Source organism: Oncorhynchus masou, chromosome 18, assembly GCF_036934945.1.
Source record: "Oncorhynchus masou masou isolate Uvic2021 chromosome 18, UVic_Omas_1.1, whole genome shotgun sequence".
NCBI classification, from domain to species: Eukaryota; Metazoa; Chordata; class Actinopteri; order Salmoniformes; family Salmonidae; genus Oncorhynchus; species Oncorhynchus masou.
The window spans coordinates 51002138-51015418 of NC_088229.1; the positions used below are offsets into that span (position 1 = coordinate 51002138).

The following is a 13281-nucleotide window of genomic DNA, read 5'->3' on the forward strand; positions in this document are numbered from 1 at the left end:
GCAAGTATAAACACCATGGGAACACGGAGCCGCCATACCTCTCAGGAAGGAGACGCATTCCGTCTCCTAAGAGATGAACATATTTTGGTGCAAAATGTGCACATCAATCCCAGAACAACAGCAAAAGACCTTGTGAAGATGCTGGAGGAAACAGGTACACATATCTACATCCACAGTAAAACGAGTCCTATATCGACATAACCTGAGAGGCCGCTCAGCAAGGAAGAAGCCATTGCTCCAAAACCGCCATAAAAAAGCCAGACATGGGGACAAAGATTGTACTTTTTGTAGAAATGTCCTCTGTCTGATGAAACAAAAATAGAACTGTTTAGCCATGATGAACATCGTTATGTTTGGAGGAAAAGGGGGAGGCTTGCAAGCCAAAGATCACCATCCCAACCTTTGAAGCACAGGGGTGGCAGCATCATGTTGTGGGGGTGCTTTGCTGCAGGAGGGACTGGAGCACTTCACAAAATAGGTGGCATCATGAGGCAGGGAAATAATGTGGATATATTAAAGCAAACATCTCAAGACATCAGTCAGGAAGTTAAAGCTTTGTCGCAAATGGGTCTTCCAAATAGACAATGACCCCAAGCATACTTCCAAAGTTGTGGCAAAATGGCTTAAGGACAACAAAGTTATGGTATTGGAGTGGCCATCACAAAGGCCTGACCTCAATCCTATAGAACATTTGTGGGCAAAACTGAAAAAGCGTGTGTAAGCAAGGAGGCCTATAAACCTGACTCAGTTACATCAGCTCTGTCAGGAGGAATGGGCCAAAATTCACCCACCTTAGTGGGAAGCTTGTGGAAGGCTACCCAAAACATTTGACCCAAGATACATTTCAAAGGCAATTCTACCAAATATTAATTGAGTGTATGTGAACTTCTGACCCACTGGGAATGTGATGAAAGAAATAAAAGCTTAAATAAATCACTACTATTATTCTGACATTTCACATTCTTAAAATAAAGTGGTGATTCTAACTGACCTAAGACAGGGATTTTTTACAAAGATATTAAATGTCAGGAATTGTGAAAAATTAGTTAATATATTTGGCTAAGGTGTATGTAAACTTCCAACTTCAACTGTACATACTGGCACATACACTAAATGCATACGTGCATGATTACATAAATACATTGAGATAAATACATACCAGTAATCAACAGACATGCATACAACACATTATATAAACACATGCATTTAGAATGTTAACATTAAAAAAGGTACACTAACATACAGGTAACTGCCAAAATGAAGGAAACACAAAGTGTCTTAATAGGGCGCTGGGCCACCACGTGCCAGAACAGCTTCAATGCGCCTTGGTACAGATTCTATTTTTCAACAAATATTTAACCTTGATTTAACAGTGAAGAACAAATTCTTATTTACAATGACGGCCTACCGGGGAACCGTGGGTTAACTGCCTTGTTCAGGGTGCAGAATGACATCTTTTTTTGGAGGAATTCGTCACAATTCTTCCAAGTGAAATCCATAATTTTGTGTTTTGTTGATGGAAAACGCTCTCAGGCGCCGCTCTAGAATCTCCCATAAGTGTTCAATTGGGTTGGGATGTGGTGACGGAGACGGCCATGGCATATGGTTTACATAATTTCCATGCTCAAAGTTTGGAGCCACCAAGACTCTTCCTAGAGCTGGCCGCCCGGCCAAACTGAGCAATCGGGGGAGAAGGTCCTTCGTCAGGGAGGTGACCAAGAACCCGATGGTCACTCTGACAGAGCTTCAGAGTTCCTCTGTGGAGATGGTAGAACCTTCCAGAAGGACAACCATCTCTGCGGCACTCCACCAATCAGGCTTTTATGGTAGAGTGTCCAGATGGAAGCCACTCAGTAAAAGCCACGGCAGCCCGCTTGGAGTTTGCCAAAAGGAACCTAAAGACTCTCAGACGATGAGAAACAATTCTCTGATCTGATAAATGCCACGGGTGGCATCTGGAGGAAACCTGGCACTATCCCTAATGTGAAGCATGGTGGTGGCAGCATCATGCTGTGGGGTTGTACTTGAGCATCAGGGACTGGGAGACTAGTCAGGATTGAGGAAAAGATGAACGGAGCAAAATACAGAGAGATCCTTGATGAAAACCTGCTCCAGCGCGCTCATGACTTCAGACTGAGTTTGAAGGTTCACCTTCTAACAAGACAACAACCCTAAGCACACAGCCAAGACAATGCAGGAGTGGCTTCGGGACATGTCTCTGAATGTCCTTTAGAGGCCCAGCCAGAGGCGGACTTGAACCCGATCAAACATCTCTGGAGAGACCTGAAAATAGCTGTGTAGCGACGCTCCCCATCCAACCTGACAGAGCTTGAGAGAATCTGCAGAGAAGAATGTGAGAAACTCACCAAATACAGGTGTACCAAGATTGTAGCGTCATACCTAAAAAGACTTGAGGCTGTAATTGCTGCAAAAGCTGCATCAACAAAGTACTGAGTAAAGGGTCTGAAAATTTATGTAAATGTGATATTTCTGTTTTTAATACATTTGCAAACATTTCTATAAACCTGTTTTTGGATCATCATTATGCGGTAATGTGTGTAGATTGATGAAGAAAAAAATAAATGTTATCAATGTTAGAATAAGACTAACGTAATAAAATGTCAAGGGGTCTGAATACTTTCTGAATGCACTCTGTCTATGCATGTATATATGTATACAGTACCAGTCAAATGTTTTTATTTATTTGTACTATTTTCTACATTGTAGAATAGTAGTGAAAACAGCAAACTATGAAATAACACATACAGAATCATGTAGTAAGCAGGAAAGTGTTAAACAAATCAAAATATATTTTCTATTTCAGATTCCTCAAAGTAGCCACCCTTTGCCTTGATGACAGCTTTGCACACTCCTGGCGTTCTCTCAACCAGCTTCATAAGGTAGTTACCTGGAATGCATTTCAATTAAAAGGTGTGCCTTGTTAAAAATGTTTTTGTGGAAATTATTTCCTTCTTAATGCGATTGAGCCAATCAGTTGTGTCGTGACAAGGTAGAGGTGGTATACAGAAGATAGACCAAGTCCATATTATGGAAAGAAAAGCTCAAATAAGCAAAGATAAATCCTGTTATGGCAAGGCGATCCCCGAGGGGAACTCCACCCCCCCCCCCCACCCCCATTCAGCTGAAAAGGTGGCGCAGGGAACTCAAAAATATTCTTTAGAAATATTTAACTTTCACACATTAACAAGTCCAACACCTCAAATGAAAGATGAACAAGATGTTTATCTACCCATCATGTCTGATTTTTAAAATGTTTTACAGCGAAAACACAACATATATTTATGTTAGACCACCACCAAATCAAAGGAAAAACGCAGCCATTTTTTCCAGGCAAAGATAGTCACAAAAGCAGGATTAGTGATAAAATGAATCACTAACCTTTTAAAAATCTTCATCAGATGACACTCATATGACATGTTACACAATACATTTGTTTTGTTCGATAATATGCATATTTATATCCACAAATCTCGGTTTACATTGACGCCATGTTCAGAAATGCCTATATATCCGGAGGAAATATAGAAAGCTACGCCAGATAACAGAAATATTCATCATAATCTTTGACTAAAGATATATGTTCTACGTATAATTAAAGATACACTGGTTCTTAATGCAACCGCTGTGTCAGATTTTTTTAAACGTTAAGGAAAAAGCCTACCATGCAATAATCTGAGACAGCGCTCAGACGTAAAAGTATTTCTCCGCCATGTTGGAGTCAACAGAAATACGAAATTACATTAGAAATATTCCCTTACCTTTGATGATCTTTCATCAGAATGCAGTGCAAGGAGTCCTAGTTCCACAATAAATTGTTGTTTTGTTCCATAATGTCCATAATGTCCAATACTAGTGTCCAATTAGCTGCATTTGCTATCGCTGGTTCAGGACAACTCGCACGAAAACTTCAAAAAGATATATTCCAGGTCGAATAAACTGGTCAAACTAAGTAGAGTCTAAGTAGAGAATCAATCTTCAGGATGTTATTATCATATATATCCAATAACGTTCCAACCGGATCATACGTTTTCAGCTGCAGCTGATGGAACGATGGTGGCACCCACAGAGAAATGTGCCACGGGGAAATTGCATTCTGTCGGGACAGTGACTATTTCCCCTCCCATTCGGTCAAAGTTCACACCAGAAGCTCCATTCTACGTTCTACTGAATGAGGACATCTAGTGGAAGGCGATAGAAGTGCTACCAGATCCATATCTTGTTGGGAAAGGAAGGGGCGATGACGTCAAAGTTGACCCACATTCAGAATTTCACTTCTTGTTTGGAAGATTGCCTGCTCTATGAGTTCTGTTATACTCACAGACATAATTCTAACAGTTTTAGAAACTTCAGAGTGTTTTCTATCCAATAGTAATAATAATATACATATATTAGCAATCTAGGACAGAGTAGGATGCAGTTCACTATGGGCACGCAATTCATCCAAAGTGAAAATACTGCCCCCTATCCTCAACAAGATAAACGACAGTCAATCATTACTTTAAGACATGAAGTTCAGTCAATACGGAACATTAAGAACTTTGAAAGTTTCTTCAAGTGCAGTCGCAAAACCATCAAGCGCTATGATGAAACTGGCTCTTGTGTAATTCTAATGAACTCTGCTGCAGTTCATTAGAGTTACCAGCCTCAGAAATGGTCAATTAACTGCACCTCAGATTGCAGCCCAAATAAATGCTTCAGAGTTCAAATAACAGACATCTCAACATCGACTGTTCAGAGGAGACCGTGTGAATCAGGCCTTCATGGTCAAATTGCTGCAAAGAAACCACTACTAAACAACAACAATAATAAGAGACTTGTTTGGACCAAAAAACACAAGCAATGGACATTAGACTGGTGGAAATCTGTCCTTTGGTCTGATGAGTCCAAATTTGAGATATTTGGTTCCAACTGCCTTGTCTTTGAGACGCAGAGTAGGTGAACGGATGATCTCTGCATGTGTGGTTCCCACCATTAAGCATGGAGGAGGTGGTGTGATGCTGCTTTGCTGGTGACACTGATTTATTTAGAATTCAAGGCACACAACCAGCATGGCTACCACAGCATTCTGCAACAATAACCAATCCCATCTGGTTTGCACTTAGTGCGACTATCATTTGTTTTTCCAACAGGACAATGGCCCAAAACACACCTCCAGGCTGTGTAAGGGCAATTTGACCAAGAAGGAGAGTGATGGAGTGTTGCATCAGATGACCTGGTCTCCACAATCACCCGGCATCAACCCAATTGAGATGGTTTGGCATAAATTGGACTGCAGAGTGAAGGAAAAGTAGCCAACAAGTGCTCAGCATATGTGGGACCTCATGAAGCTGGTTGAGAGAATGCCAAGTGTGTGTAAAGCTGTTATCAAGGCAAGGGTGACTACTTTGAAGAATCTAAAATATATTTTGACTTGTTTAACACTTTTTTTTGGTTACTACATGATTTAATGTGCTTTTTCATAGTTTTGATGTCTTCACTATTATTCTAGAATGTATAAAATAGTAAAAATAAAGAAAAATGCTTGAATGAGAAGGTGTGTCCAAACTTTTGACTGGTACTGTGTGCATACGTACACACACACACACACACACACACACACACACACACACACACACACACACACACACACACACACACACACACACACACACACACACACATACATACATACATACATACATACATACATACATACATACATATATATATATATATATATATATATATATATTGTGTGTACGTATATACATGGGGGATTGGAAATGCTGCAGACGGCTACAATGGAAGCTACAATTTATCTTCAGTATTAAAGCTGATCTACCCACTAAAAAATACATTTAGAAAATGCTTCAAACTTGAACCAGTGCCTGCAACCTGGTTCAGGTTATCAGTCACCCTACCAGGGTAGTTACAAACAGCACAGGAATGAAATCGTCAACATTTATTGATTACATCTTTACTAATGCTGCAGAAATTTGTTTTAAAGCAGTATCCAAATCCAGGATGTAGTGATCACAATATAGTAGCCATATCTAGGAAAACCTAAGTTTATTATTTTAATGATTTTTTTTTGTCTATCAACAATGACAAACCACCGGGGTCTGACAACTTGGATGGAAAATTACTGAGGATAATAGAGGACGACAGTGCCACTCCTATTTGCCATATCTTCAATCTAAGCCTATTAGAAAGTGTGCTCTCAGGCCTGGAAAGTAATTCCACTAAGAATAGTAAAGCCTCCTTTACTGGCTCAAATAGCAGACCAATCAGCCTGTTACCAACCCTTAGTAAACTTTTGGGAAAAAATATGTTTGTTCAGATGCAATGCTATTTCACTGTAAACAAATTGATAGACTTTCAGCACACTTATGTAGGGAAGGACATTCAACAAGCACGGCAATTGGCCGAGAGAAATTGATGATAAAAAGATTGTTGGAGCTGTTTTGTTAGACTTCAGTGTGGCTTTTGACATCCCTGATCATAGCTGCTAATGGAAATACGTATGTGTTATGGCTTTACACCCCCTACTATATTGTGGATAAAGATTTACCTGTCTAACAGAACACAGATGGTTCTCTTTATTATGTGGGTCTAATCCTGAATGCTGATTGGTTAAAACCCTCTGTGTTCCATATTTTTATGGATATATATACAAAGGAATGTCAACTGAAAAAAAGGTCTTCAAAAGGCACTCGCACATCTGAGCAATCTTTATTGCAGGTGCATAGTAACAGTTAAATAAGATGAGAAAAAAATAAGAAACTCGCACACTGCTTTTGATCAACTTTACGTATCGGCCTCAGGGCCTTCGTCAGAGCTTTTGTGCTCACCATTTGAGAAATATGTGTTCGCCCTCGCATGAAGACATAGCTCCACCCACATCCGTTCCATGCATCGAATGGGGTTGGAGTCGAGGAAAAATAAAGTGTTACCGAATATAACAATGTGCATTTCAGAAATATTCAAATAAAGTGTGTACACAAAAGGTATTAAACACGTCTGTAAAACCACGATGAGGGCATCGACCCACCAAGCATGTTTTCATAAATCATTGGGTACAGCGCAAGAAAAAAGTCCGCGTAATCTGAAATGGGGCATTAATTAATGTTCACATTTATAACATACATCGGCATTTCATCATTAAAACCGTTAGGAAATAATGTCTGGAGGGTGAAAATCCCAAAACATTATCTTTTGCTCAGAGTATTATTTATATCATCTCCCATGTCTGATATCTTAAGTTCTCTATGTCACAAAATCTAGAGGTAGAAATGTCTTTGGCCATTAAATTGTACTGTGACTGTCGTTTCTCCTGATTGAATTTATGTTCACTAAATCTCTGCTTGAGAGAACGAGAGGTTTTACCTACATAACACAGCCCACATGGACATTTAATCATGTAGATGTAATGGGTGGTGGAGCACATAATAATGTAATTTATTTGGAACCTTTTTTCTGTATGTGGGTGGCAGAAATATTCACACTTCATGATATTGTTTCACTGTGCGCACCCTCTGCATTTATAGCTGCCATTCCGAAGAGGGTGTAAATGTTTATTTTGTGGCTGGCAGTTGGCATGGACCAATTTATCGCGGAAATTGTGACCTGTTCTATATACAATAAGTGGTGGATTCTTAAATTTAGCTGGCAAAGCTGGGTCTGATGGTAAAACATGCCAGTGCCTCTTGTCAGCATCTCCCACTTTGCGCAAAATCAACATATATGTGGTGGTGAACATTAGTATTTTTTAGCTTTAGTGCTTATTTTTTTGTAGCATTTCATCTCGTGTTTTCCCCAATGCCAAATCAAGAGCTTCATCCACACATTGTGGAGAGTAGCTTGTTCTTAGAAAGCTTTTGCGCATCTCCGTTGCTATTTCTAGATTGTGCCATATATACCACTCACAGACGACTATCTAAAAAACTGGCTTCTTGGAAGTCCTCTTTTTTAATTTCTCAGGGTGGAAGCTGTCCCCCTGTAATATACTATTTCTGTCTGTTTCTTTTCTATACAGAGTTGTAAACAAGGTTCCATTTGATTTCTCAATCCACGTCGAAGTAATGAGTATCACATTCAACAGTGAATTTTAGATTGGGGTCAATGTCATTCAGTAATGCCATAAAGTCTGACAACTCTTCTTCCATTCCTCCCCATATGGAAAAAAAATGTTGTCAATATATATCGATACCACTTCAGGACTTTATTCAAAAGTGGATTTTCGTTTTCATTGTTAACCAAACGTTCTTCAAAAAGACCCACATAAAGGTTAGCATAGCTCGGTTCGATTGTGGAGCCCATCGATGTTCCATTCGTTTGTATTCATCATCATCAAACCTGAAATAGTTGTACGTCAAAACATATTCAGCCAGCTCTAGAATAGCTCTAGAAAGTTTGTTGGTGGTTATTTGTTAGTATCCCGGTCTCTCAAATAGTGAGCACAAAAGCTCTGACGAAGTCCTTGAGGCCGATACGTAAAGTATACGTAAAGCTTATTAAAGAGCAGTGATACTATCAAGAGCAGTGTGTGGGTTTCTTATTTTTTCCCAATTGAAATAAAGTAAAAATGAAATGAAGTGCAGCTAGTTTGTAGTCTTTCCAGCTTGAGTTTGAAGTGATTGTGCTAGCTGTTTGTTGGCTAGCTCTTCTGAGCAGCAGTGTCCCGACGAGTGCACATTTTCTATGCCAGGTGAAATCATGTCTTATTAGCTCATTGTTATGGACTTATCCAAATAAATGTCTCTAGAAAACAGCTTAAGCAAATGCAGCTACTTTGGTGTGATTCTGAATGCACTTTTTGACGTGACTGTAAGTTAGCCGTAGTTGGCTAGCTAGCAAGAAAGGGATAAGAACGTTGCCAGCCAGTATGGCAATGGAACATTTAGAACGAATGACTGGGTTGCGTTCATAGATACAGAACAAAAAGACAATGACTGGGTCGAGTCTCTAGCAACCAAACCAAAAGAACAAACGACCAGCCGGTTTGGGTAGCAACCCTAGATTTGTGTTGGGACTATATCTTGTGGAAGGATGAAATAGTATGAATGAATGTATCAAAATAACGTTAATGAAAATGTCAATCATTATTTGAATGTGTTGGTAACCCGTTGTATGAAAGTGATAATACCCTCGAAGCCGGTGTTTTGAGTATATCTTGGCATGGTTTGCTGCTAACAACACCCATGCCAATATATCCTCTGAACACTGGCTTCTCAGGCATTATCACTAAAATGGAAGCCCCTCCAACATAATCCAGGTAGAATCAGGAATTCCCCGGGGCAGCTGTCTAGGCCCCTTATTTTTTTCAATCGTTACTAATGACATGCCATTGGCTTTGAGTAAAGCCAGTGTGTATGTATGCAAATGACTCAACACTATACATGTCAGTGACTACAGCGAGTGAAATTACTGCAACACTTAACAAAGAGCTGCAGTCAGTTTCAGAATTGGTGGCAAGGAATAAGTTAGTCCTAAATATTTCAAAAACTAAAAGCATTCTATTTGGGAAATCATTCACTAAATCCTAAACCTCAACTAAATCTTGTAAGAAATCATGTGAAAAATTGAGTGGACGTGACTAAACTGCTTGGAGTAACCCTGGATTGTAAACTGTCATGGTTAAAACATGTTGATACAACAGCAGCTAAAATGGGGAGAAGTCAGTCCATAATAAAGCGCTGCTCTACCTTCTTAATAACAACACTATCAACAAGGCAGGTCCTACAGGCCTAGTTTTGTCGCACCTGAACTACTGTACAGTCGTGTGGTCAGGTGCCCCAAAGAGGGACCTCAGAAAATTGCAATTGTCTCAGAAAAGGGCAGCACGGCTGGCCCTTGGATGTACACAGAGAGCTAACAATAATATGCATGTCAATCTCTCCTGGCTCAAAGTGGAGGAGAGATTGACTTGATCACTACTTGTTTTTGTAAGAAGTGTTGACAAGCTGAATGCACTGAGGTGTCTGTTTAAACTACTAGCACACAGCTCAGACACCCATGTGTACCCCACGAGACATGTCACCAAAGGTCTCTTCACAATACCCAAGTCAAGAACAGACTATGGGAGGTGCCCAGTAGTACATAGAGCCATGGCCACATGGAACTGAATACGTCAGTTGGAACTGAATATGAATTCCACATCAGGTAAATTATGCAAGCAGTAGAATCAGATGTTTTTTTAAAGATAAAAATACACCTTATGGAACAGTGGGGACTGTGAAGAGACACACACGCACACAAGACACTCACTCATACACATGGAATTTGTATTGTAGATACCTGTATGTGATAGTCGAGTAGGGGCCTGAGTGAACACAATGTGTTGTGAAAAGTTATGAAATGTAATGTAATATTTAAAATGTTATATAACTGCCTTAATGGTGATGAAGCCCAGGAAGAGTAGCTGATGCCTTGGAAGCAGCTAATGGGGATCCTTAATAAATACAAATCCTCAAGTGTTTACATTATTTTGGCTGTTACCCGTAGATGCAGCAGGCGTACATATACCATACACATACCATACTTGCCTGCACCATCAGTCCCCAACCCGAGGGGTTGACCACCAAATGGCAACCCCCCAATGCCTGAGTCAGAGCAAGATAACGTATTAGGGCAAGAAGCAAGAGCGGGAGTGGACTACTGTTCATTATGAGTCACTCTGCTGTGATGTTAATGCGAAGCCAAAGACAAATTTCCACATTATGTGGACAATTGCGAATTTCTAAAGCTTGATGAGAAAAAGGTCCACAAAGCAAGGCAGCATCAGTTATACCCTGATCTTCCCGTTTCTCGTTATTTTCCTGTAAATATGTATCGTTGGAGAAATGCAACCCTGAGCCCCACCACAAGCAACTCACTCACCATATTTGGTCTGAGATGTTGCCTCTGGGCCCATTCCGAGGGGCTGACCACCATATGGCCCACCCAATCCTGTGACCGACAGAGAAAAAGGGTAAACTCCATTTAAATTTTACACAAACTCAATAAAAAAAGAGACATCCTCGCACTGTCAACTGCGTTTATTTTCAGCAAACCTAACATGTGTAAATATTTCTATGAACAAGATTCAACAACTGAGACATAAACTGAACAAATTCCACAGACGTGTCTAACAGAAATGGAATAACATGTTCCTGAGGAAGGGAGGAAGGGGGGGGGGTCAAAATCAAAAGTAACAGACAGTAACTGACCACCAGCTGCATTAAGTACTGCAGTGCATCTCCTCCTCATGGATTGCACCATATTTGCCAGTTCTTGCTGTGAGATGTTACCCCACTCTTCCACCAAGGCACCTGCAAGTTTCCGGACATTTCTGGTGTTAATGGCCCTAGCCCTCACCCTCCAATCCAACAGGTCCCAGGCGTGCTCAATGGAATGGAGATCCGGGCACTTTGCTGGCCATGGCAGAACACTGAAATTCCTGTCTTGCAGGAAATCACGCACAGAACGAGCAGTAGGGCTGGTGGCATTGTCATGCTGGAGGGTCATGTCAGGATGAGCCTGCAGGAAGGGTACCATATGAGGGAGGAGGATGTCTTCCCTGTAATGCACAGCATTTAGATTGCCTTCAATGTCAACAAGCTCAGTCCGGTGATGCTGTGACACACCGCCCCAGACCATGACGGACCCTCCAACTCTGTCCCGCTCCAGAGTACAGGCCTCGGTGTAACGGTCATTCCTTCGAAGATAAACACAAATCCGACCATCACCCCCGGTGAGACAAAACCGCAACTCGTCAGTGAAGAGCACTTTTTGCCAGTCCTGTCTGGTCCACCAACGGTGGGTTTGTGCCCATAGGCGACGTTGTGGCCAGTGATGACAGTTGTTGTTGCCAACCTGTACCTGTCCCTCAGGTGTGATCTTCGGATGTACCGATCCTGTGCAGGTGTTATTACACGTGGTCTGCCACTGAGAGGACAATCAGCTGTCCGTCCGGTCTCCCTGTAGCGCTGTCTTAGGTGTCTCACAGCACGGACATTGCAATTTATTGCCCTGGCCACATCTGCAGTCCTCATGCCTCCTTGCAGCATGCCTAAGGGACATTCACGCAGATGAGCAGGGACCTGGACATCTTTCTTTTGGTGTTTTTCAGAGTCAGTAGAAAGGCCTCTTTAGTGTCTTAAGTTTTCATAACTGACCTTAATTGCCTACCGTCTGTTAGCTGCGGGTCTTAAAGACCGTTCCACAGGAGCATGTTCATTAATTGTTTATGGTTCATTGAACAAGCATGGGAAACAGTGTTTAAACCCTTTACAATGAAGATCTGTGAAGTTATTTGGATTTTTACACGAATTAGCTATGAAAGACAGGGTCCTGAAAAAGGGACGTTTCTTTTTTTGCTGAGTTGACATATTATTTAGAAAAGGTGTTTGTGTACAACCAACTCACCACCATATATTACACCTGATTTCCCATCAGGCGTAGGCCAGCGGGTTGAGGTTCAAACTGACTTGTTCCTGTCAAGGAGGAGAGACGCATTTCAGCTACTGTGTATACGAGTGTACACCCACACTACATGAGATAAGCACTGTGTGTAGATATGGGTGTAATCTTACCATCCAGTCCAGCAGGAATGATTGGAGCTCCGCCATAAGGTCCGGAAACACCTGTTAAAGAAAATGAGGAGAATGCAGGCAGTTCTGATTTTGTTTTAAAATATTATTCTGATCCATTCAGTGTTGTCATGCACTAATTTGTTAAAATTTGAGGGGGCCATTCTCACCATATTTGCCACCATTTGCAGGCTCTCCAAGTCCTGCACCAACCCCACCTGCATTAGGATGTATGGATTCATTCGTTGGCATGGATTGATTGCTCGACATGGTGGGAGGCTAGGACTGATGTTGTATTTATCTATGACATATAGTAGCCTACATACCTGATTTTCCCTCCATACCAGCAGGCACACCTTGATAAAAAGATGAAACGTTTGACATTCACTGTTATTGTGAAAACTAGTGCACTCACTCTTGGACTCAATATACTGGTTTTTAGTCAAATCAAAATGTTCTACTGTAAAAAAAAAATGAATGAATTGTCAAATCCAGTACTATAATACATCCAAATTTTTCTCTGAATATCTAAAGGATCACAGGTCATTACACATTATAGTTAATTCTAGCACATACAGTGCCTTCAGAAAGTATTCAGACCCCTTGACTTGTCTACACATTTTGTTACGTTACAGCCTTATGATAAAACTTTTTTTTTTAAATACACCTCATCAATCCTAAACACAATACCCCATAATGACAAAGCAAAAAC

The 13281-nt window shown here is 40.8% G+C and overlaps 2 protein-coding genes across 2 annotated transcripts in view; both read right to left on the bottom strand.

The window, feature by feature from the left end:
* Positions 1–10564, bottom strand: part of LOC135504758 (basic salivary proline-rich protein 1-like) — a 38173-nt gene extending 27609 nt beyond the window's left edge. Inside the window, exon 1 of the mRNA XM_064923604.1 lies at positions 10536–10564. The gene's annotated coding sequence lies outside the window, so the exon portion shown is untranslated. The remainder of the gene's footprint in view (positions 1–10535) is intronic.
* A 313-nt stretch (positions 10565–10877) lies between these two features.
* The window catches only part of LOC135504757 (fibroin heavy chain-like), a 37562-nt gene continuing 35158 nt past the window's right edge, over positions 10878–13281 (bottom strand). Inside the window, exons 30-34 of the mRNA XM_064923603.1 lie at positions 12896–12925; positions 12740–12787; positions 12573–12623; positions 12406–12473; positions 10878–10947 (exon numbers count right to left, since the gene is read on the bottom strand). Of these exons, the coding sequence (XP_064779675.1) occupies positions 12415–12473; positions 12573–12623; positions 12740–12787; positions 12896–12925 (188 nt within the window). The 3' untranslated portion in view covers positions 10878–10947; positions 12406–12414. The remainder of the gene's footprint in view (positions 10948–12405; positions 12474–12572; positions 12624–12739; positions 12788–12895; positions 12926–13281) is intronic.